This window comes from Cucumis sativus, chromosome 6 (genome assembly GCF_000004075.3).
Source record: "Cucumis sativus cultivar 9930 chromosome 6, Cucumber_9930_V3, whole genome shotgun sequence".
Lineage (NCBI taxonomy): Eukaryota > Viridiplantae > Streptophyta > Magnoliopsida > Cucurbitales > Cucurbitaceae > Cucumis > Cucumis sativus.
The window spans coordinates 10592743-10619304 of NC_026660.2; the positions used below are offsets into that span (position 1 = coordinate 10592743).

General features: G+C 37.3%; 2 protein-coding genes and 1 pseudogene across 2 annotated transcripts; 2 read left to right on the top strand and 1 right to left on the bottom strand.

Annotated features, from left to right (window-relative positions):
- Positions 1-64: 64 nt before the first annotated feature.
- Positions 65-15523, top strand: LOC101203408 (AP-2 complex subunit alpha-1). Its single transcript, XM_004145729.3, has 27 exons — positions 65-556; positions 3644-3775; positions 4184-4309; positions 5092-5154; positions 5229-5326; positions 5421-5628; positions 7151-7222; positions 7305-7397; positions 7967-8068; positions 8147-8244; positions 9678-9759; positions 9874-9962; positions 10345-10450; positions 10546-10611; positions 10872-10978; positions 11063-11167; positions 11260-11380; positions 11504-11686; positions 11825-12055; positions 12493-12573; positions 12881-13045; positions 13142-13228; positions 13320-13445; positions 14062-14142; positions 14233-14304; positions 14729-14808; positions 14891-15523. Exons 1-27 carry the CDS (start codon positions 425-427, stop codon positions 15042-15044), a joined length of 3060 nt encoding a protein of 1019 aa, XP_004145777.1. The 5' UTR covers positions 65-424; the 3' UTR covers positions 15045-15523.
- LOC116404836 lies at positions 6444-6594 on the top strand (annotated as a pseudogene).
- A 127-nt stretch (positions 15524-15650) lies between the features above and the next one.
- On the bottom strand, positions 15651-26200 carry LOC101215849 (DDT domain-containing protein PTM). The gene is made up of 9 exons (XM_004145780.3): positions 24967-26200; positions 23730-24440; positions 22340-23561; positions 19222-19504; positions 19001-19125; positions 18377-18843; positions 18260-18288; positions 17248-17829; positions 15651-17145 (listed from the first exon to the last, which is right to left on the bottom strand). Exons 1-9 carry the CDS (start codon positions 25785-25787, stop codon positions 16226-16228), a joined length of 5160 nt encoding a protein of 1719 aa, XP_004145828.3. The 5' UTR covers positions 25788-26200; the 3' UTR covers positions 15651-16225.
- Between the last annotated feature and the right edge of the window lie 362 nt (positions 26201-26562).

Sequence of the window (26562 nt, forward strand, 5' to 3'; positions counted from 1 at the left end):
TCAAAAAGTGCTAACAAGGGAAGAAAGAAATGAATTAATAAATAAAAGAAACAAAATTTGATGAGGGGATCATTTCTGGTTGAAATTTCAGGCTTTAATGGAGGTAAAATAAAAGTCGTCTCTGCTGCCTCCCACTTTCCCGTCCACCGTTTTCCCAATTTCTTTCTTCACTCCATCGATTTCATCATCTTCATCTCTCCATCTATACGTTTCTTTGTTTCTCTCTCCCTCTCTCTTCCTTCTCCATCAATCAAACCATCCATATTTGAATTCTCTCTCCTTTCTATTCTTCCAACTTTGAATTGGAGTTCATCTTATTTCCAGTAGCTCTGCTCCTTGCTTCCGTCAGATCCGCTGGTGGAGTGCGGGGATCTAGGATAGGGAACTCTATAGATTGTGTGTTTCCGGCTGGATCTAACCGGAGATGGCGTTGTCCGGTATGAGAGGCCTCGCCGTTTTCATCAGCGACATTCGTAATTGTCAGAATAAAGAGCAGGAGAGGCTCCGAGTCGACAAGGAGCTTGGAAATGTCCGGACTAGGTTTAAGAACGAGAAGGTTAGGGTTGGATTTTTACTTCCTTAATGATAACTCGATATGTGATTGTAATTCTCGCCTTCTTTTCCCTGTTTTTTTTTTTTTTTTTTGCTGGTGTTTGGAGTTTGTTCATAAGAACTGTGGAAATCATGCCATTACCTAATTGTTAGCTTGGTGTTGCGTTCCAACTTGTTTCAAGAGAAAATGTAGATACCGAATATTTGATGTGATTATGAGCTGGAGGCAAAACTGTCTCCATGGATTCTCCTTTGAATTTTTTTAGGAAATTATTTTGACGAACATTTTTACCTGAGTTAACTACGATTGATGGAATACTAGTTTGATTGCAAGCAGAGTAGCTAGTTAATACACTTCCTTTTGATACATTGCCTTTCCCTAAAGGTTAGTGTTATGTTTTGTAAATTATACAATCTGTCTTAAACTACTAAAGAAGTCTTAAATGACGAGTCCTCAACCATTTACTTAACAAAGAAAACCAGTTTAGTAAGAAGCAAGCAAGGACTCTGAGCCAGCATTCTCTGTGTGAGGTCTTGCACTTAGCAAATGATATTGTCTACATCGATAGTGGCTGATTTTATTTAAGTGGCTTTGGGGTGAACCGTGGCTTGAGAGTACTTAGCTTTGTGAGATGGTCTTTCTTAGCTCATTGCTTGTTGTTTAACTCCATAAATTGGAAGTTTGTTGTATGGGCAATTCTACTTGGATTCACATGATGATAAATGGTTATGATCCAGCTAGTGCTATTGGAACATCTTGGGAAATCTGTGTGAAAGTTGTGCAAATGCAGCATTGAACTTTGATTGCATTTTGGGTGGGATTTTAAAAGGCACACCAAGAACCCATGGAAAGATATTTCAGGCAGACTTTTCTCTTTCTCATTTCTTATTTGGTTAATGTTCATGGATTCCTATTTTTGGGAGGATATGTGGTTGGGAGACGGACCTTCCCTATTTATTTTCTTCACTTATATGTCCTTCTTTCTAAGCCAACATGAACCCAATTCAACTAAGTATGTACTATGCACCAAGAAATTAAAGATTCAAATCCCTCATCCCACATGTTGTTGACTCAGAAAATGCTTCCGTACTTACCAATGGAACCATTTGGTGACCATCCTTCCATCTTCATCCTCTCTTTCTCTTGGTTTATGTTGTCCTTCATCCGATAGGAAAACATAAAAAATTGTGGCCTTAGATCCCAATCTTGCCGATGGGTTTTCTTTTAACTTATTCGTTTGTTGCTTGGTGAACCCTCTTGTGCGTATCTTCTCCATCTTTTCCTCACTATTGGAGGTCAAAATTTCTATGAAGGTTAAATTCTTTGTTTCATGGAACAGTTATACCTTAATCGTGTTTTGGGGAAGTTGATGGGTTTGTTAGCGTTGCAATATTGTATTCTTGTTGAGAATCACGACCATGTTTTTGGGAGTTGTGACTATGCTTCCTCGGTTTGGAGCTGCTTCTTTCAAGGATTCAATTTTCATTTAGCTTGACCTAGAGGGTGTAGTTTTTATTGAGGAACTCATGCTTCACCCATTCTTTCATGATAAGGGGTGTTTAATATATGGTTGTGCAATTTGTGGGGCCTTTGGGTTGAGAGGAAGAAAATAACTTTTAGGGTTGAAAGACCTAATGATGAGTCTAATCTTGAAGAATCTGATTCCAGAGAAATACCTTTGTGTACATTATTTAAAAAATGAGATGGTGGGGAAGAGCTTTAAGTAGGCATCTTCCCAAGGCTCCAATGGTAACTTTTTTACGAACCTAAATTTCTAATATTTATTCTAATTACAAGATCTACTAACACAGCTGTTAGTAAAGTAAAAATTAAGCTGTAGTAGAGTTAGTGTTTGTAATTACATCACTAAACAGGAGGTGTGGTCATTTATTAGGTTCCATGTATCCCTTTGGGCTTGGGTTTGTCAGGGTTATAAAATATTGTCAAAGAATCCTTATTTTTATCTCTTTCCAAGTTGTCGTATGATGCATGAGATGATTAATTGGTGGATCACCCTTTCGGCTCCCTTTAAACATTTAAACATGAAACCATTGGGGAGATTGCCGTGTACTTTCTATCCACTACTAGATATGTGTACTCATTACACATATCTAGGAGTAATGCCTAATTGCTTTGATATATGCGTATTTGGAGAGTATTAGAATCCCTTGCCATTGTAAATTTATTAACATAAACTCTTTTGGTTCTTTTAGGCTCTCTTTTAGTTAATTTCTTTTGATATCTGCGAGTATTCGGGTCAGCTTACACGCACCTCGACTAATTTCATAGGACAATCTGCCTAACCTTACAACATTTAGGTGTCAAGGAAACTCGTTAGGAGTAGGTGGCTATCATGAATTGAACCCATGGCTTCTTACCACTAGGCCAACCTGTGATGGTTTAGGCTCTTTTAGTTAATGGTTTTGGTGAAACTTTGTTAAGAAGGTAATGCCTGATTGATGTATGATATCCTCAATTATATGTGTGTTATACGGGTAAGAAACATTTCATTGATAAATGAAGCAGGGGAAACCTCCGCACTTATGGGTGATTACCACATAGATTTCCAATTGAAGACGAGATAAGATATACTAAAATGAACAGATAGGGTGCTTATTTGTGCGCTAATAAAAAGCTGTAAACAAAACCAATCCATAAAGTGATTAAAAGATGAAAAAGAATCTGTTGTCCATGAAATTGCAACATAGCCATATGATACCATTGACAAAGATTTGTAAAGCCTCAACAGCCAGTGCACAGTGTGTTAGTGTCATCTGGACTGTCACACTTGGCCTTGAATGAAGATAGCATTAGAGCTGGCTAGCTGCATGGCTTGTCTCATTCAAGTTTGTTCTTGTGTCCAGGATATATGCATGTTCCAATTTATCAGATGTCCTAAAGGGATGGATATGACTACTAGGTAGATTATTCTGATTGTTTCTGCAATACACCGTTACCTTGTGTGATAGGAAAAACTTCACAGTTCCCTTGTGTTTCCATTTATTGGATTTGGTTTTTGACTACTGGTTGAATAATTGTTGCAAACATTGACTAATGGCACTGTTATTTGTTAATAATGGCATCTAACAGGGTCTGACGCCATATGAAAAGAAAAAGTATGTCTGGAAAATGCTTTACATTTATATGCTTGGTTATGATGTGGATTTTGGTCACATGGAAGCTGTCTCTCTTATATCTGCACCAAAGTACCCTGAAAAGCAGGCAAGTTTCTGCACCTTTTATGCAATATTTTTTAACTTGTGTACTAGTTGCTTTTTTTCCTTAGTATTGAATAAACTTTGGATACATACAGCTAGAATCTGAATATGGAGTCATGCTTTCATCACTAGAACATATTTCGTGTTCTTGTATCTAAAAAGTGGCTTATATTTAACAAAAATATCTTTGGTTCAAAACCCCTGGTGATCTACTGTGTATAGACAACTTACGAGTTTCTGAATGGACATGTATATTGTCATAGGACCATTCTCAGTGTTGAGGTTGTAAATTTCTAGAGGTTGAGAGATTTCTTTGAAAAATAAATTCTATTTACAGATTTGTTTGATTCATTCTTTTTAAAAACATATTCTCTACTTTTAAATTGATCAAAGTATGATTCCATAATCGCAGGTTGGCTATATTGTCACATCGTGTTTGCTTAATGAGAACCATGATTTCTTGAGATTAGCAATAAATACTGTGCGCAATGACATTATTGGTCGCAACGAAACGTTTCAATGCCTGGCGCTGACAATGGTATGACCATGGGAAAACTCCCATTAATTTAATTCTAAGTTAATTTTCTTTTCCGAAACTTTATCTGTTTTTTCCTTGGGTAGAATCCTTATAGTGTGTATATCCACACATACACAAACATCTGATACATGAAACAAATTGATCAAAGATCATCTTCCCTGCATAAATTTTATCATCATCTTCGTTATTTTTTGAAACATTTTTATCACTTTTTTTTTCTGGGGGGGGGGGACATTTTTATTACGACATGCATTAACTGCTTAAAGAATTTCTGACTTCATCACTTTAGAACTCATACCAATTAGTTTTCTCAATTGTAATTTTTTTTACGGTCAGGGATCCTTCTCAAAAGGGATTTAAAGAAAGTATTGTTCTAGCTAGTGTGGTGAGTGGCCCTTTCTGCTAATGCTACTTGATGGGGGATTGTGTTGAGGTTATTTATTGACCGGATGAAGTTGTTGTTTCTTCTTTTCTCTTTTTCTTTTCATACATATGAAAAATATTTATGATAGTGCTATTCCGGAGGAGATATGCATATGCTTAACAAGTGGTTGTCACATCCGTTAGCTTTCATTCATTTTACCAGAGAAACATATGACTTGAGTTTTTGATTAATGACAGTATTTTTCTTGGGTTTGAACAACATCTTTATTAGCCTTCTCAACATTTGTAATGTCAAGTCATTTTGTATTCATTTTATTAGAACTTTTGTACATTTTGTTCCAGACAACAATTTAATGACTACCGACTTCTATGTTTTTTCAATTTATCCATCTCTTTAGGTTGGAAATATTGGGGGGCGAGAGTTTGCTGAGTCATTAGCGCCAGATGTTCAAAAGTTGCTTGTAAGTGATTAGAATTTCTTTATCTTTAATTGATGTTAGATATAAAACGAGATGACAGTAGTTTCTTTTTCTAGATTTCAAGCAGCTGTAGACCACTCGTGAGGAAAAAGGCAGCATTATGTCTACTGCGTTTGTATAGAAAAAATCCTGACGTTGTCAATATAGATGGCTGGTATGCTTCAGTTTTAATTTCCTTGTACTAATGTTTTCCCTGGTTGTTCTCCATTTTTTCCCTCTTTATCCATTCATCATTTAAAAATTTTCAGGGCGGATCGGATGGCGCAACTTTTAGATGAGCGTGATCTTGGTGTTTTAACATCTTCCATGAGCCTTCTTGTTGCTCTTGTATCAAACAATCACGACTCCTACTGGAGTTGTCTTCCAAAATGTGTCAAAATCCTGGAGCGCCTTGCTAGGAACCAGGATATTCCACAAGAATACACCTATTATGGTATCCCATCTCCCTGGCTTCAGGTTTGTAGTGTCCTGCTACTGAATTTCTGATGTGATGGGGGCTACATTGAAAAAGTTCTTTATTTTTATTTTTTTCTCGATGTTTAATGTATTTGAGAAAATGTACCTTAGATGCTGGAACGTGTCTTTGATGTGTTGTGTCCTACATTTTAAAAAATTGACGTGTCGTATTTCGTTTCCATGTCGATGTTCGTGCTTCTTAGAAAACCATCCTGTAATGTCAATGTCAAGAAAATTCTTCTAAGACCAATTTCTTACAGATCTTTTAACGTCCATGAAGTCATCAAATGGTGAAATTACCACTGATGGTGGTCTACAAAAAGCATGTCTAATTAAATTAAAGAAGACAGACTACAACATGTAAACGGATGTGAACATTTACACCAACAAAGAGCACTAAATAAAACCAAATTCATGAAGTCATCAAATGGTGATTGTTTGCCTTTAGCCATTGAAGATACTCCCATTCCTTCCACACCAGATAGACTAGAGAAAGGGATGGTTAAAGGCAAACCACAATGTCTTCTTATCTCTCTCCTGAATAGGCATATGGCAGAAACCATTGATAAGTAGTAAATAATGTTCCAACTGAACTCCAAGTTGCAATATTGTTATGCGAAAGAACAACAGACAAGCAGCCGAACAAATGACATTGCGATTCTGAGCTAGTCTTGCCCATTGCACAACAAGGAGGAGAAAGAAGGAAAGAAGGGATTCTCCTTTGAAGATAGTCTGTTTTATTGATACCTGATGACTAGGTCCCCACAGTAAAGCTTTAGTTTTTCGTGGATATAAACTCTTCAAAATCACTGTGAATAAATACTGATGTCTTTTCAACGTTGTAGAGCCTAGGTTGGTGACCTCCATTGCACATATCGGAGGGGTGCCCGCCTAAGGTCTGTCTAAATGTTGCAGAGCTATGTCATAATTTGTGGCAGTGGGGGTCTGCGTTTGTTGATGCCTTTTCCACTATTTTGGAGTAATACTCCATCACAGATCTAACATATATTTGTTAGATGAATCAATGACCCAACTCCAAGAATCTGTGGCAGCTGACAAAGTAATGGATGATAGTAGATGTGGAAGTGTACCCCATTCATCCATTTAATCATCATTAAGGTGTCTTTACAGCCCAATATTCCAATCCCTGCTTGTAGAATTCCAAATTTTAGCCACTGTATCATTTAATATGAGTTCTTACTGAACTTTTGAGGACCAAAATGGACTTCCATGGTGCTTTAGAAGATCCTGAAACAGAAGACATTGGCCAACGATCAGATTTGTATGCTGAATTTTGTGTTAGTTTTGATGTTTATACCACTCTTCAGTCAGATAACCATGCGTAATGGAAATTTAGCAAACCAGTGCTATCCTTTTGACATTTTGGGAGTTTTCATCAATTTTAATTTTAATTTCTATATTTATGAATGTTCATTCTACAGTATTTATTTATTTAGGAAATTCCCCAAAGCAGTTTTGATTCAATCTATACGAGTTCACAGTTTTTTTTTCACTTGTCTAGGTGAAAACCATGAGGGCTCTTCAGTACTTCCCAACAATTGAAGATCCAAATACCCGAAGGTCGCTGTTTGAGGTTGGTTTGTTTCTAAGATAGTGTCTCCAATTTTGTGATTCCTCAATAGGATCGTTCATCTAACCAATGGGTGTTCGTCCAGGTCTTGCAAAGGATTTTAATGGGAACCGATGTTGTGAAGAATGTCAATAAGAACAATGCGTCACATGCTGTTCTGTTTGAAGCCCTTGCTCTTGTACGTGGACAATCTTTTTTCTCCACTTCATTGTAATGGATGAATATCAGATGCATCAATTAGGATTATGTTTTATGTCTGCAATTTATGCACGTGAATACAATCTTTGGTTTGTCTGGATGCATGCTAAGGTTTTTGGCAATTCATAGATAACGAGGAGGCTGTGCATGTTTTTGGATAAGAAACATGTATTCAAGAAAACAAAAGAACAACCTAAGGACAAGGGTCAAGGGGACCCTCCCCCAGAAAAACTAGCAAATAAGGGCCTTCCAATTGTTAAAAATCATAAAAAGGCTGTAATTACAGAAGTGTTTGGTGTAATTGGTACTCCATCAAGAAGCTATGTTAATGGGGAAACATATAGATGAAGGGGGTGATGTACATTGGGCATCCTCCCTGTTTCTGTGACGTAGTGATCTTTTACAATTTAAGATTTTCCTGTTCTTTTGTTCACAAGAAGTTTAGTTCTAATAGTTTAATGCATGACTAAGAAAATAAAAATTTTCTTTAAAGAAGATTCACGGATTAACTTGCTTATTGTCTATCGCCTTCAATTCATTTTGTCATAGGTAATGCATCTTGATGCTGAAAAAGAGATGATGTCTCAGTGTGTTGCTCTTCTTGGAAAGTTTATTGCAGTTCGTGAGCCAAATATTCGATATCTTGGCTTGGTAAGTTATATATCTGATGATCGAGTGATGAGAACCAGACCGAGGATGGAATGATTTTGATATTATGTTCTTATGCAGGAGAATATGACTCGGATGTTAATGGTGACAGATGTTCAAGATATTATTAAAAGACACCAGGCTCAGATCATAACATCATTAAAGGATCCTGATATTAGGTACGTAATAATTTGTAATAGTTTAACACCTTGTTTGGAGTATCCAATTTTGTTGTAATATTCTATTCTATGTGTTTAAAATGAACGATCAAGTTATTGATATTATCTGTGTGGTGCTGGGAGATACAGCCTGATTGGTTGAGGACTTGGGGTGGTGTGCTGGGAGGTAAGGGCTCCTAGGTTCTTGGTTTAGTAGATAAAAATATTTGATATCTGCCAAGGCTGGTGTTAGGGCCATCTAGCATTCCTATCCTTCCATTAAAAAAAACTTGAAGTTTTTAAAACCTTTGTGTCATGCCACATCTCCGGTTTAACTTGGAGAAATCCCTGATTTATGGCATTAGTATGGAAATGAACAGTGTCGATGCGGTTGTTGACACACTGAGTCACTCTATTTTTATCCAAGGGTGATTGTCTTTTCAGTTCAAAAGAAAAGGGTGGATGTCTTAACTCTTACATTGAAAACTAGGGTTTTATCTGATCTGTTGCTTCATGGTCTTAAAGTTCCGTGAGAATGGCAGTACTGAACATCGAAAGGAAAATGAGTACTTTCAGGTTGGAGGTGAACAAGTAAGGGAAATAAAGTTGTGTTGTCAGTTGCAAGACTACATCAAAATTGTAAAATTTTGGGAAAAGGGTAGGCTTGGCTTTGAAGGGATCATTAAAAGCTTATGGTTGGTAGGGATGCTTGTCTGTACAACGATAAGGAAAGAAAGAATCTAATGAAAATATATTCGTTCTTGTTGACATTCAGTTCATCAGCAAAAGTTACTACCTTCACAAAAATTAAAAAAGAACAAAAAGAAAGGGGAGAGGGAGAGTGAGTTATAACAATAAAGTTCATGAAGTCCTTGTTAAAAAACATGTGTGAAATCCCATATTCCTACATATATGCCAAACATACGTGTTTCAACGTTTGTAAATATTTTGTTGAAATAACAAGAAATAAATAAAAGATTCATATTCTATTTTGACTAATTTCAGAAACACAAAATGAAGGTTAAGTATTCACGCCAGGTTTTATATCATTAATTTGATAGGAATCGAGTAGGATTATATTATTCAATTCAAGCAAATTCCTAGGTTCAAACTCTACTTCCCCCCATTCTTGAGAGAAGAAACCAACATTAGCATGAAAACAAGATACCTTCCCTTAGCTCCCTCAGGTTCATATTCTCTTTTGTCTCCCTATTTAACTTTGGTTGCCATCTCTCACATATCGGATATCTATCCCTTCCTACTAACTGCAACTTTTCCCTTCCTACTATCTGATTGCAATGTCTGTCTTATTATTTATAGGTCTTTCCGTCTTGATGTCTTATTAATATGTCATTTAAATGTGGCAATGCTAGAAGAGATTTTTATGGGTATTGTCTTTTCAAATGCTTGTTAGATGTTGGGCAATGCTTTATTTCGTAAATCTGTATTTTCAGCATCCGAAGGCGTGCTCTTGATTTGCTTTATGGTATGTGTGACGTTTCAAATGCAAAGGATATAGTTGAAGAATTATTGCAGGTATTTTATGAACTTGATAATAGGCAGTCTCATTTCACGTCCTTTTGAGCTGCTGAAATTATCTCCATCTTTTATTGGAAAAAAGCCTTGCTACTCACTTACATTCGTTGTCAGTACCTCAGCACAGCAGAATTTGCAATGCGTGAAGAATTGTCTCTTAAAGCTGCAATTCTTGCAGAAAAGTTTGCTCCTGATTTGTCTTGGTAAGTATATATTCTTTAGTCGTTGCTTCTATAAAAAAAAAAAACAAAAAAAAAAAAAAACAAATACATATTGATCACTGAGCATTGCTATTATGAAAGGGAAGGAAATAATGACCTTCCAAGTCTGATGTCATAACAGTTCTCGATTGTTATTTAAGAGACTTATGAACATGGAGTAAAATTCTGTTCTTTCTCAACCTTTTAGATTTCCACTCTTCTTGATTTTAGAAAGAAAAAGATGCAACAATAAGACAATTACTGTTTCCCCCCTAAAAAAGATAATAGATAGTTACTGTAAATGCGAGGTTTCCATTCCCTTTATTGTCTGATCTTATTCATTACTCATTATTTGCCCCTAGTATCTTACTGATTTGTGATTCAGGTATGTGGATGTCATTCTACAATTGATTGACAAGGCTGGAGATTTTGTCAGTGATGACATATGGTTCCGTGTTGTGCAGTTTGTTACGAACAATGAAGATCTGCAGGTAACCTAATCTGCTTCATCCCGTTTTACACTTCGCTTAGATTATATAGTGATTGGATTTTGTGTTATTGATGGTGATTTTATGCATTTAATCAGTCTTATGCAGCAATAAAAGCGAGAGAATATCTTGATAAACCTGCTATACATGAGACAATGGTAAAGGTGAGTAGTTCCTTTTTTTCTTTTCTGATTTCCAATGATTATTTTGGTTCTCAATCTTAATTTATGGTGATATCTTATAACGCTATATGTTGACCATCAAATGCTGTTATTGTTATTATTATAATATTGGCTCTTAACTTACATCTAAACTGCAACCAACAATTTCTGTTTCCTTCCTCTTTTTATATATTAGTGATAATGGATTTATTTGGATGAATAATAATAGACTTCAACTTGGATGTGATTTGTTTGTCATACAGGTCAGTGCATATCTTCTTGGAGAATTTGGTCATCTTTTGGCCCGAAGACCAGGTTATAGTGCAAAGGAATTATTTAGAATAATACATGAAAAGTTACCAACTGTTTCGTAAGTGCTAGATTGTACTTAAAGTCATCTTCCTTTAACGAGCTTATTGCTTTCTGTTGTAAATAAAATCTACTTTCTTTGCAGGACATCTAGCATTCCTATTCTCCTGTCAACATATGCTAAGATCTTAATGCACACTCAACCCCCAGATCAGGAACTGCAAAATCAAATTTGGGGAATATTTAACAAGTGAGACTTGTGCACTCATTATACTGACACTCTTTTGTTTATTTGCTCTTGCAGTTAATTTAAATTCTCTAATAGAAATTTGTTTTTCTTAGATATGAGAGTTGCATTGATGTTGAGATACAACAGCGTGCTGTTGAATACTTAGCCCTGAGCAAGAAAGGTGAAGCTCTAATGGACATATTAGCCGAAATGCCAAAGTTCCCTGAGAGACAGGTGCATATTCTGCCTTTGAAGTGTCTGATTAGATGCAGTTTTCTGTGAAGGATTGTGATGAGTACTCAGCAATCTTTGTTCAGCAAAAGGTTGATATTTTCTCTAATTTTTTCCATACTTCAGTCTGCTTTGATCAAGAAGGCTGAGGACACTGAAGCTGACACTGCAGAACAAAGTGCCATCAAGTTAAGAGCTCAACAACAATCATCAAATGCTTTGGTCTTAACTGATCAACGTCCTGTCAATGGAACTCCGACTTCCAGCCAGCTTACTCTGGTGAAGGTGCCGAACATGAGCAGTTATCCGGTTTGTTTCTTTGTTTTTTCTTTAAATTTCCAGAACTTCATTATTCAATTCTTTTTAATGCTTGAACCTGTTGATGGGAGTCTGCTTCTTGATATGGTCTTCTAGAGGAATTCACTTCATTTACAAACCTAATGACAGGATTCAACTGACCATGAACTTTCCCAGACCAATGGGACTCTGAGCAAAGTAGATTCTAGCCCCCCTGAACCTGATCTCCTCGGAGATCTTTTGGGTCCACTAGCAATTGAAGGTCCTCCGAGTGCTGTTGCTCAGGCTCCCCAAAGTGTAATGTCCAATGTGGATGGTGTTCCAAATGCAGTTGAGAGTGGAGCTATTGTTCCAGTTGGAGAACAGACAAATTCAGTTCAGGTACTGTTTTTCTTCTACTAATGGAGAAACAAACTTTAGGATCCCAGATTTTTTTTTATAAAAATGCAATAAATTTCATTTTATTTGATAGGAAACTAAGTATGTATTATCCAAGTAATACAATAAAGATAAGGCCTGGGAACCTATTGAAAATTCCTATCAATAAATATTAAACACTATAAACTTTTCAATGATATTCTTAGAGGAAGCCATGTGCTTGTTTTCATTTCTTTACGTTGCAGTTGTATCTGCTATCGTTATCTGTTTTTGGATTCTTATTAAAAGAATGTTTGATGCTTACTGCTTTAGGTAAGGCATTTGTACATCTGATTCTGGCAGTGTCTAAGATATTTGGCTGGTTTGATTGCATGTCAACTGCTATGCTGTGGACTGCTCAATGTTGTCATTACTTATATTTCTATCTTATATTTTTTCAGCCTATAGGAAATATATCTGAAAGGTTCCATGCCTTGTGTATGAAAGATAGTGGTGTGCTGTACGAAGATCCCTATATTCAGGTATCTTTCCCCTTTCCCCTGTTTTCCTCATTACATCCTTTTTTGTACTCCAGTTTTCCTTCTTTAGAAGAAACCAGTGGCTGGTTGTAGCTTGTACTTTATTTTATTTATTTATTTTTAAGTTTCTCTCTCTCATCCTATCATTCACTCGCAACTTCATTGCAATTCTTAAAATATTTAAGTTGTTTTGGAGAACAAATTATTCAATATATGTTTCTGGTTTTCTCAGCTTTCTTTTCTAATTTTATAGCTTGAGACTTGCAAGTTGCAAAAGCTCATAATAGCTCTCATATTAAACTTGTGACAGATTGGCATTAAAGCAGAGTGGCGAGCCCACCTTGGACGACTTGTTCTTTTTCTTGGAAACAAGAATATTTCTCCCCTTGCCTTCGTCAAGGCTATTATATTGTCTCCTTCGAATTTAAAGATGGAGTTGTCATTAGTACCTGATACCATTCCTCCTCGTGCACAGGTAAACACAAGCGGTTGAGTTTATATCTGGGTTGTGGTTATTTAGAGGCTTTTACCTTTCTTCACCTAGCATCAGTTTTTCTCTTTGATTGGATAGGTACAATGCCCACTTGAAGTCATTAATGTACATCCAAGCAGAGATGTGGCCGTTCTTGATTTCTCTTACAAGTTCGGGAATGACCTGGTAAATTATTTTAACTTCGAAGTATTCTGGATTCCCCTTCTCAATGGCTGCAACAGCCCGGAATAAATCATGTATATATTGTTCTTTGCAGGTAAACGTGAAGCTTCGCCTTCCAGCTGTCTTCAATAAATTTCTCCAGCCTATATCTGTATCTGCTGAGGAGTTTTTCCCTCAGTGGAGGTCCCTCTCAGGCCCCCCATTGAAGCTCCAAGAAGTGGTGAGCCTTAACTTTTAGTTTTTTTGGTGATGACAATAATATCATTGAAGACACAACGAGGATTCTGTCTAGAATTGAAACATCCAGTTCGACTTAAGTTCTCTACCTTCAGTGATCTATCTTGCATGTGCAAATTTTTTGTCTATACGCCCCACTACTTGTCAAATCCCACACCATGCCTTTACCTACTTATTAAAATAAACATTGTGGATGAATCCTTAATAAGGTTTTAGGAATATTGGATTCTCCCTCTAAGATAGTGCTTGGGATATAGAAAGTGGAAGATACTTCTCTAGTTGGAGGCTCCACCTCCCTCTCTTCTCTTCCATCAAATTTTTCGTTTTCTTTCCATCACAGGTCCCATGCAAGGTTTTCGGGACTGTAGTAATGAAAACAAGTACAATAATTTAAAGTCGTAAAATGGATCTTCTTTATCCAATTGAAACAGTTATAATGGGAAGACAAAAACTATCAAGGAAGAAAACATTCTGTATTTTGTGTATTTTATGTGAGCTGTACTAATTGCAACAAAGTTTGTCCAGAGTGTTGTCTTATGGTGACACTACTAAGCTATATAACTGATAATTTTGGTCTCTTATTGCCATTTACTTTCCAGGTTAGAGGTGTAAAACCCCTTCTTCTTTTAGAGATGGCAAATTTATTCAACAGCCTAAGGTTGATGGTTTGTCCAGGACTTGTAAGTAGTCACCAATTTTCTGTTTTTTAAGAGGATTAATGCCTTTTAGTTTGTACAAAACTCACCCTCTCTTCTCCTTTTGTTGTTTAGGACCCAAATCCAAATAATCTTGTTGCGAGCACAACATTCTACTCGGAAAGTACGCAAGCTATGCTCTGCCTAGTAAGGAATACTTCTCCCTTCTGAATTTTGAACTTTTCTTATGGGTTAAGTTTCTCTCATTATCTTGTCGCATGAGAAACGATTTAGCCTATAATAATTATCAATTTAGTTCTTAAACTTCACCATTTATACTATTTAATCCCTACTGCGCAGATTACTACTAAAATTTAAATAAATTTCTAACACATGTAGCTACATTGATAAACTAAGAGTTAAGTTAATAATTTATAAAGATCAGGTACATAATCAGAATTAATATGGGTTTTTTTCTTCCCAAAAGGGGCTAACTTGGTAAAAATTAGAAAGTTAAAGGACTAAATTATTACAAATTTAAGAGTTCAGAACAAAGCTAGGGAATAAACCGTTATTTCAATGAAAGTTTCATGCTCGATTCTCATGCTCTGCCTGCCTTATTGATGTTCAGGTTAGAATTGAAACCGATCCAGCAGACAGAACTCAATTACGAATGACAGTTGCCTCAGGGGATCCAACAGTAACTTTCGAGTACGTGCTTTAGCCGGATATTGCTCCATTAGTTCCCAATTTATGTTGATATAGCCAACAATTTCTAATTTTCTATCTACAGGTTGAAAGAGTTTATCAAGGAACAGTTGATAAGCATACCTATGCCTCATTCAACAACTCCGCCATCAACCGCCACACCACCGGTAGCACAACCCGCAGCAGTTGCTACACCATTACCAACAGATCCTGGGGCAATGTTAGCAGGTTTGCTGTAGGACAACGTAATGATTCATCAGCAGATTTCATTCAGTATACATTTGTAAACATGATTATACAGCCGGCCTACCCCTATTCCGGGGATACTAAGGCAAATGAGGGACACCATGATGCGAGGGCTTGCGGAGTTTTAGCGTGATCGGCATTGCACGTTCACATATTTAAGTTAAGTCTCTTGGGGTGGGTCGGTCGGTCGGAGTTCTTTGACAATTTTTTTTTCCGCTCCAAGAGTAAAGGTGAGATTTTTTTGTTTTTAATTTTTCTTTGGTGAGATTTTAGGTTGGGGGAGTTGGCGAGGAAGTTGTTCTACTACTGTTTCTTCATGGGGTGATTTCTGTAGTTGTATTATTTGATGTGTAAGATACTGCATTTAGGACTCAATTGTATCCAATCCTACACTTTCATAACTCCAAACACACGTTCCAAAATTTTTGTCCATCCTCAGGAAAGTAGTATTCATCCAATTTTCATTTTGTAATTCTTAAATCTTTGTGTTATGCCATTTAAGTTTCAATTCATTGAACACTACACTACAAGATTAATTGAAGCATAGCAATTTCATAAGAGAGATGGTAAGTATATCACATCAAAATGAAAATGAATTGTAGAAAGAAAGTGTAAGCTTTTGATATCATCAAGAAGCCTTTTGAATTTGAGAGTGATAGTTGTAAAGGCCATCACAATTTGTACAGGCAATTCAATCACAGATAAAGCACATAAAACCGTGCTTTTATCTCACTTACACATAAATAAAGCTGATTTTGATTCCCAGACATTCCCAAAAAATTGAGTTGGAGGAAAGAAAATTGGTTAGATGATGACTTTGATGAAAAGATTTTGGGAATCTTGAAAAATGGAGACGAGAGGAGGGGAGAGAGAGAACTAAGCCATTTCTAGTAGAGAATTCTAAAGCTCAATGTCAAGTCCGGTAACCCCCGTAGTCTCTGAACGCTAATTGTTTCCACGAACAGCCTCAGGCATGTCGGCCAGCGTACCGGAGAATCTTCGACAGTCCAGCTTAACAAGAACAGGTCCTAAGTATTTACGTGGATTTACAAGCATATGCTTCTTTGTTGTTACATAGTAGTTTGTTCAATTGGCCAGCTTCCTTCTTGCCCAATGGAACCTCGAGAAACTAGAAGCGACAAAACTCAAAAACCTCCAAGATACCGGAAACTAGTTATTGCCACTCTCGGCAACGACCACATGACCATTGCTCTTCCATAGTCAATGCAGCATCATCCCAGGGCGAACAATGACTGTGTATTTGAAGTCCACACACTTGGCAAAGGAGATCGGGGACGGGGTCTGAGTTTGTACAGATTTGACAGTTCACAACCATAGGAATAGACGTTGCAGGTTCATGTTGCTCACCGGAACCATGATTGAAGATATCGTTATCTACAATTGAAAAGGAATTGTTGAGATCTCCTGAGGCATCTCCTGATGGATCTACTCCACCAAACTCAACGTCATCATCAGGTGCTAGTAATTCCGTAAAAGAGAAGTAGGTTTGAGGTCCGAAATCCATGTCCTCAAAATTAAGGCCGGCGAAGTCAAAGGTTGCTGCCTCATCCAGACCATGAGCAGAATTGTCCCATTCCGAGAATGGTGAAGATCCCTCTACCGGCTTCAAAAGTGTATCTGTTTCGTGAGGGATAGAGAAGGATGGTTCCAAAAAACCATCCAAATCGTCTTCTGGTTTTGTCTGCCTTCTAATGGGTAGCTTCTGCGGTGCTGCTTGTCCAGCTGCAGCGGCTCCATTCCACTCGTCATCTAATCCAGAATTGGGTTCTGTAATTAACTCAACTCTCGAAAGAGAGAAAATGAAGGGATCTTCTTCTTCCTTAGGCTGCATAGTACTACTTGTCTCAAGCTTCGTAGAATCAGAAACAGTTATCAAATCATTACATTCCACCGCTGAATTTTCTTGCTTTGACAACTTTGCACGAGTTTTCTTGCCCCCATCTTGTTTCTCAGGTTTAGGATCCATGTAAGGACATTCGGGTGATTTAATCCTACGACACCTACAACACTTGAAGCCCATAACTTCGAAGATTTTCGATTCCTCTAGTGCAACGGCATCCGCATGGTACCAATCTACACAAGGAAATGACGAGTTACGCCATTTAGAGGGGCCAAAGAACCAGAAAGGAAAGAAAAAAAATGGAAAAAAAGGGGGAGGCACCAAAGAAAACTTACTTTTGCAAGCCTCACAGCAGATGTACATTAAATCGGACCTATATGGCTTACTGCATAAATGGCAAACGGGTTCCTTATGATGTAATTCTCCGCCGCCTTTTAAAAGAAGATAATTGTGCCTGAAATTGGCAATGGTATCTTCATCACTCTTCTTCTTCCATATAATACCCCAGGAACAATTCCTCCTCTGGCTCTTTGGAGCCGAACCAGAATCACGAGTAGTAGCTTGTTTCTTCTCAGATCGAGTGTCCAGCTTGATTACAGAAGTAGCTTGTTTCTTCTCAGATCGAGTGTCCAGCTTGATTACAGAAGTAGCTTGTTTCTTCTCAGTTCGGGTGTCCAACTTGATTACAGGAGTAACTGGCAGTTGGTTAGATCCTTTAGGCTTTACACTCTTGCGTACAGTTGACGAACTTCGATGTCCTTTGCCTTGCAAAGGTAATGGACTTGTTGGGGATTCAGTACTGTTTCCACTGTGATTAAGAGCTTTGAGATGGCAACACTGATTGCATGTGATTGGGCCTACAACATCCTCGGTAGCAGAAATTGTTGATCTCACGATACAACTCACATGACAATAGCCTGATGAATGTAATAACAAGAATATATTAGCTCTAGATTTACTTTCTATGGAGCCTTTCAAGCTAAAGGCTAAAAGAAAACTATTGTAGAAAAGTTAGAATAGACATAAAAAATGGTAGCCGGTAGAAAAAATTGGTTATAAATACAGTGAGTGGAAAAGGGGAGAGAGCAATATTGTGGTGAGTGATTTAGAGTTTGAAGGAGATCTCAATATCAGAAGAAGTACAAGTAAGTTGAACACTTGGCTTATCATGTAATTCTGTTAGTGTTTATCTTTGAATATATTTATTTGTGTTCTATTAGGAATCACTAATTCATAATTTAAAATGAACATTCTAACACATTTTGGTGGCTTTTCGGGATTACCCATAACCAAATAGATTTCAAGTAGAACTTTAAGAGAAAAATCATCTAGGGAAGTATATGATACCTCGGCATAAGCTGCACTTCACTGCATTCCTGCAGAGTACAAGGAAAAGAATTTATCAACTAGAAACCAAGACAATACAAATTATGTTACTAACGCAGTAGAGGCATAGATAAGTACCTAATAAGAACCTCCATTTGACACGATGAACAAGACAACAAGCCCATATTGTCTCTTCTGCATGTGAGATAGAAAAATATCTCTCTCTGGTAGGATTTCACCCATCTTCTTCGTGAATGGTACGGAATATTTTGGTACACCTTGGGTGGTGACACATTAACTTGAAGAGAACCTTCCTCATACTCTTTGACCAGATATAAAGGGATGCAGTTTTCGGAAAACCAATATGCAACTTTTCCATCTTGCTTCTGTTCTATTTCAATGACATTCTTCATAACACGAGAAGGAAGATGCTTTTGACTCCCAAAGGCAACTCCATAAGTAATTTTGTTTTCTACAACTTTCTTATCACTAATACTAGCATTACGGAAAACAGAAGCTTCAGTCTCTTGACCTTTCATATCCTGAAAGGTTTGTTCCGGCCGGACCAGATCATTCCATCTCAAATGAAAGTCTAGGTTCCTCAACTAATACAAATTCAAATCCCCAAAAATCAGTTCTTATAAACTTCTTTTTTCATTATGGAAATGATTTAGGAAAACGAAATTTGAATTATCCACGATCCAATTAAGAAATGAAAAGGAAAAAAAATAACGTTTAGTTAGAAAATGGGTAACAACTAACCTGAAGAGCAAGTTGAGATGCATTCTTACTCGCTTCAACAGCAGCTCTCCATACAAGCTGTCTGCTCCTTCTAGGAATCTCGGAACCATCAGTGTAGTGTATACCAGCAATCTTCCTTGAGCCACCTAATGTGTAGAAATTTTTTAGTATCAAATTGAGCAAGCAAAAGAATCTACAAGCCTCATATACATCGATGAAAATTGAAGTTGTTTATTCATTACCTTGACGAGCGGCTTTAGCAACAATAAATTGAGGCAATGCTGCTCTCTGGAATACAAGTTTCGATATCCCCCCTCGAAACCATACAAAATTGGCATTGGACCGATCATGAGAAGGAACTTCAGATACAGACTGTTTCCTACCTCTCCTCCCAGGCCCACGCTTGTGAACTGTTGTACCAACAGCACTCGGAGCATTTTGAATCATTGAAGTTTCTAAAAACCATTCATCTACGAGCTTAAACCAGTTACCAGAAAGAGCAATACAACGAATGTTTTCTTCAAGCTGCAAATTATTTTTTTGTTCGTCAGTAAGGAAAATGAACAATATACTTCAAATTTTTGTAACACAGACATTCATCGATGGCACATAAATCAACAAGAAGATTGATATGTATGAGGAAAAGTGAAATATGTTGCATCTCAAACTCGTAACACCCCCACTCAAAAAAGAATAAAAAAACGCTAAAAAAGAATAAAAAACGCAGAATGAAAGTCAACTTTTACTTATGTAGGGTCACCCTCCTACAGTCTCACATGATAGAATACAACTATATCGAAAAGTACAACCAGGAACTCAGAGTAATAACGTTCACAGGATGAAAAGTCCAGTCGTTCATCAAAAACAAACTAACACTGGACCAGTGTGTTTTTAAAGCTCAAGGCACAAAAAGAATGACTGGACTTTGAGCCCTGAGGCGTGCTTATTTTGTGAGCCTCATCTTTTCATGCCGAGGCACAAGACTTGGGATTGAGCCTAGGCACACGCCCTAGAGGGCTATTTAAAACACTGGACTGGACTAGAGGAGCGAGTCTTTTGCCTGCCAAGCAAAGGAGTCATGTGAATGTGATGGTAAATTTCCATGACCCATAAAAAAGATCATGATAAAATTCATCTTTATTTGTTCACAAAAGGGTTATATCATCTTCTTTTCTTTGTGTGTGTGTGAGCAGGCGTGATGGGAGGTAAGTAACCAAACTTCCATTGAGAAACCTGAACGGAAAGATAAAAGAGTCACCCCACCCTAGAGTCTACTTCCACAAGTGACAGAAGCAACCTAATTTGAAAACAAACAAATTTCATTGGATATATATATATATTTGAAAACAAGCAAATTCATTGATGTATGAAATCTACAAAAGATGGGCAAAAAGTCCAAGCCTTCGAATATTTACTCACTAGACACTCACAACTCTATTTCCCTGCAATATATGATTTTTTTAATATTCGTGAGTGTCCAAGCCAACTTACATGCACCTCAAGTAATCTCACAAGGACAACGGGCTTGACTTCACATTATTTGGGTGTCAAGAAAAATCTGTAGGATATTAAATCCAAGAGAGGTGACTACCATGATTGAATCCATGACCTCTTAGTCAATCATCTAAGACCTCTTAGTCATTTATCAAGGTTATGCCCTACCACTAGGCCGATCCATGAAAAACACCTACATACATATTATTTATAGTTATAAAGAGCCCTGGTTAACTAACAATCTAAATGGCCGAACCGAAGTTCCCCTTTTAATTCACTTCCACAATAAAAATGAAAAATTGATGAACTACAAAAAGATCATTTTCTCTTGCCAGTAGTCAAAATTGGGTCTCCCATGTCTCTATCAAATCAGGTGATTATCATACTGCCTTTTTTGGGATGACATCAACAACTTTCATTGAAAAAAAAAAGAGAAAAAATACAGTGCATAAAGAAAATAGCCCTTAAAAACACTCTCTAAATTAAGGGTTCCAACCAAGTAAAATATTACAATGCTAATAATTGCAAGGAAGTCTTAAAAACTATAGCCCAAAGTGAAACACGAAACCTCACTAAGGACCAAACCTCAGTCGTATCCTTTTTCCAAACCTCCAAACACCTTTCGTCCTGACCTTTACTCCTAGCATGCATTCTATTTCATCTATTTTTAAAGGCAAAAGTATGCGTATAGTAAACTCACACTTCCACCCCCACAAAGATAAATTATAACCAAATGTTGTGATTCATTCAGCTAATCCTAGCATACCAAAAAGGAAAATCCTCATAAAATCATCCTAATACGTCTTCAATGTCTCTTTAGTACAGATGGAATACCTTCATTGCTTCAAGGAACCAACCTAGATGATCGCTGCATCGTGTTTTAAACAGATCATAAAATTAAGGCACTCAAAAGAATTTCATGGCAGCCAGAGTGCTATTCCAAAGAAAGTTAAATTCTTTCTACAGACCATGAGCCTTAATAGTATTAACAAGTATAAATATGGTTAAAAGGATAGTTTCTAGAATGTCTTTCCCCCAATATGTTTCATATGCTATTAAAGTGAGGAAGCTATCATTCACTTGCTGCTTGAGTTCGCTGAAAATGTTTGGAACTTCTTTGGTAAGATGTTTGATCGGCACAAGTGTAAACCAAGATCCAGATCTTTTTTCTTAATGAGAAAAGAAGACTCTATTGAGAGAAAAATACAAGAATAAAGGAACAGAAAACTAACAAAAATGAGCCAAACTCCTAAAAGAGACTTAACAAAAATGAGCCAAACTCCTAAAAGAGACTCAACAAAAATGAGCCAAACTCCTAAAAGAGACTCCAATTGAGAGCAATAGGACCACAGGATTAATTAGAAAGGAAAAAACAAGAAACCAAATCCCAGTGGGAAATAGAGAATCTTGACCAAATATTGCTAGAAGAACTCTAGATTTAGTCGTTTCGCGCACCCTAAAGCCACAAAAAAGGACAGAAACTTAGCACCCACTTGAAGCCTGGAAGAAAGAAAGACAGAAAGAAAGAGAGGACAATGAGAGGGGAGAGGGATAATAAAGAAACAAAGAAAAGAGAAGAGGTCAATGTTGAGACCACCCCAACCCTATCGCAATATTTTATTCAATCAAAACGTTATCTAGTTTCTTATAACACTTAGTGCACCAACCCTCCTCCCTCCTCCCTCCTCCCTCCTCCCTCCTCCCTCCCCTCCAAACAAACAAGCAAGTAGTTTGACAATAAAATATAAACTGTTGCAAAGAAACACACTAATCACTATCTCATGGGCAATCATTCAAACAAAACGAGTAAAAGCTGAAAATAATTGAACTATTGAGTAGAACAGGCTATGAAACACCATAACTTACTTCAAGCAAGAGAATTTTGATTAAACTGCAACTCAAAGTTGATTCTAATTGATGACGCCATTTTTTTCTGTAGCTTGCATTCAAGAATGGACCTCCAACAAGACCCCTTAAACTCTCCTCCATATACAGAATGTACACAGCTATGCAAGGTAGATTTCCTTCTCCATTCTTCCCAACACGGAGGCTAGAAAGGATTTTCATAGCACTTCTGGTAGCAGTCAATGCAGCGTGATTCAACAAACATCCTTTCTTGCTTAAGACAGTGGCTCTACATGAAAGACACCAACCACACCTCTCCCTTGGTACCTCCATGAGCTTCTTGTCAAACGTTGGCCAGAAGAAGCGTGAGGCTGATTGTGAAAAAGCCTTTGCTTGCAATAAAGCATACGATGCAGTAGAACTATTTCTCTTATCAGATGCATTGATTCCCGTAACCCGAGTTTCTTCTGATGTTAGAACATCCAGTTTATGAGCAGCTGATGCAGCAAATTCTCCATGGGCATAGTGATTTACAAATGCCTGAGGCTTATATTGGGAGCCCATGTAAGCACAACTACTAGTTGACTTGATATCACCCTTCACTTTTCCATGACTCAAAAGACCACCGTTTTGGCTTTGACGGGATAGATTCAATGAAATAGAGGCATTAGCATTCCTAATATGACTAAAGGATTTATTTCCTGAAGAACTTGAAAGGTCTGTTGTGCTCGAAATATCAACCATATTTGGGCAAGCAATGTCAGTTAAATTATTTGGCCTGCTAATATTAGAAGTAAGAGAGTCCACGTTAAATCCATTAGATAGCACACTTTTTCCTACACACTCAGGTGGCATTGTTCCACGATCAGTCGGATGAGAAAGTGGATCCTGTGAAGTCTCCACATGCAAGGTACCCAACTTATTGTTTACTTCACTCTTGCACGTAGCTGGGTCATTTCCGTTCTCAATCATATCAAGTTCCTTACGTTCTTCACCAGAAGGATTTGATTGAGCATATAAGTTGGTATCTTCCCTTAAATCGGCAGGAACTACATCCATACCACTTGCTTCAGGAAGAACTAGGAGATTTTCTGGGATGTCCCAATATTGCATAATGGCCTTACAGATGCCATAATATATAGCAATAGATTGAGAAGAAGAACAAAGAAGATGAAGTACTTTTAGAATGTCATTTCGATTATAATATTTGAGACATGGTTCAGAGTTTATGGAAGACTTGAGCCTGCAATTATCAATACATAAAGGTCAGGAAAGATTCAACAAAAGAATTAAAAAGCATGAAAATGAAATCAAAACACAAGTGAAGCAAAGCATGAAAATTTCTGAGACAAATTTGAGGGTCAGATGCATTGAGCTTAAAAGAAGCCTAAATAAAAATGTTGTAACATACACCACCAAGTGGTTGCAACTACCCAAGAAAATGTGCTCATATGGATCGATGCCAAAAACTTCTGCTCCTCTAAGTGCTGACCCCTTTGTTATAGTTGGCTCACTCTTATTTATACTGCATTCAGGACAATACCATGGCCCTTGAGGTATAAGTACCTTCACCATGCCTATACATCTCAAATGGTATGCTGATGGGCACCCATCACAACAAAGCAAACTCCCATCCATCCCACAGAGTCGACACTCATCGCTATTTCTGTTCGCATCAACAGCAGTCACATCCAAGTCACCGTTACTACCACCTTTTAAACCCGAAAAATTTTGGTCTGAATAAGACTTCGTCCCATTATTCAATACAATTATCTCCATAGCTTCCCCATCCTTGCAAGCAGAAGTTTTGGGGTACCTGGGATGAACCCTTCTAGGCCCATTTTCAGACAGACATGTAGCTCCAGCATCATAATCCAGTCCAACTTCAGATATCTCACGAGCATCAATTTCTGCTCTAAGCTCCCCAGATTCTAATACTTCATCACAAAGAATTTGTAGAACCAAAAGCTTTCGACCAGCAGGGATGGAGTAATACTCATTACCTAGAGCATGCTTGTAAAAACCATTCCATTCCAGACCTTTTGCATGTCCCATAACAGTTAAGTATTGGACCAAATAAACAGGCCATGTGAGTGAATCTAGCAGGTTCCAATTGAAGTGCCTGCAGAACGTTGTAACATGAATTATAATATACTCATCAAGATATTATAAATCCTTTCCACTTCTTGCAATAAGCTTAAGAAGAATGTCATGCACAACATATTTTAAAAATAGATCTGACACTTCCCAAAACCAACAATTTAAAGAACATAAGTTGAGTTCGAAGTTTTCTGTGTGCACAACATGTTGCTTTTAAACCTATACATGGTTTGGACAATATAAATGTTCCAAAACTCGATATTCATATCCTAAATACTTCTGTTGGACGGTTAGGACAATTGCTGGATATATAACTCCAACACCCCAAAAATAAATACGAATTCGCAATTACATTTAGTACATGTGCAAACTTTGTACGTTTTTGTAACATGAGTACACTGATGATATAACTTCGTTATCCAAAAGAGAAGGGTTTCAAGTTAGCATTTCCAATATCAGCATGTAGAAAGACATTATGATAAACCAAATGTTATACATTAATCTCCTCGGGAAAAGAAAAATCAAGCCAACCAGAAATTATAAATTACCTCAAGCATTTTGATGCGATTTCTAAGCCATCTGAAGAAAGAACTTCAAGATGCCGGCGTAAGGCGCGCATCAGAGCAACATGAATGGAATCCAACAAGGTATTCGCTACACCACAATTAAGTGACCCCACGAAGTCGTCCAAACTGAATGGAAACAGGAATAAGCGGACACTAAATGATCGCAGGAAACCATAGACAGATAAAAGGTGTGAAACGTGTTGCTCTTGGATCCCAATGGTTCCAGAAGATGGAGGAAACTCTGGTGGTGGGATAAGTAGATTTTCATCTCCAAATTCAGAATCCCGGTCCCTAACAGACTCAAGTGAATCACTAGAAGATTCAACGTCAGCTTCAACTTCTTCAGCATCATTTTGCATTATATGCTCACTGCTTACCTTGCTGGGTACCGATGCAACTGGATCCAATTTGTCAGAGGTGTCCGTAGAGTTCTTCCCCATCCCGTTTGCACACTTCGCCTTAATCCTATCTGCCAAATCATCCAAACGCTTCTTTCTCTTACTCAATCCATCGTCAAGATAAGAATCCCCAATTAACAACCCACGAATTTCTCCACTCTCTAAATCCTCACTATCGCCATCCTCGTAAACTACTCTATACAGTCCTTCCTCGTAATATACTACTTTTCCAAGATACTTTCCACTCCCATTGAACTCTTTCAGCAGATATCGTCCCAACAAGGCCACAGGGCGCCGCTTACACGATTCAAGAGCCGATTTCGCATCGTCGTTACCATCTTGAAGGTCATTATTCCTCCTTTTCCTCGGTCGACCTCTCGATCTAACAACCGGAGGAGGTTCCATTGAAGTATCAACCAAAAAAATGAAAGCAGAAACCTAAATCCAGACACTTCTCAAAGCAAAATCTAGGGTTTCAAACTGACTCTAACTATAATATAGCATTGGAGAGGCATTCAACCCCTATGAATGTAGAAATTCGTGCAAAACATGGAACAAAATCAGATTCGACGAACGAACAATAAGTGGCTTGAGGAGATTCGAGAAGTTCCGAGGTTCGATGAATTGAATTCAGATTTTTCAATGGTTACGTTTCTGAAAAGAAGAAATGCGGTAATAGATGAAGTGGTTGATTAATAGCTAACGATGAAGCAAGAAGAGGAATGTTGCTAGGGTTTCATAACCGCCATTGATAATGGCTCTGGGACCTCTCGAGAGAAGAGAGAGGGGGAGGTAAGGAGACCACCCAAAAGATATAATTTACACATCTAACCAGCTTAACTTTCAACGAGTTCGCTCGTCTCACCGAGTCATGACTCACCATCTCTCACTTTAAATTATCAAATTCTAATTTTTGTTTTACATAACCCATGAAATTCTAATTTCAATTCAATACAGAATATTCAATTTTAATTTTCAACTCCAACAAAATAACAATGATAATAACAATAACAAACAATAAAGAATAATTTTTTATTTGATATTTTTCCTTTTTTATATAAATCCAATTCCAACCTATAATAAAAATATAGTTGTAAATATAGTGATTATATTTAAAACAATTAAACGTCAATTTAAAAAGTTTACAAACGTAACAAAATCAAAATCGTACAAATATTAA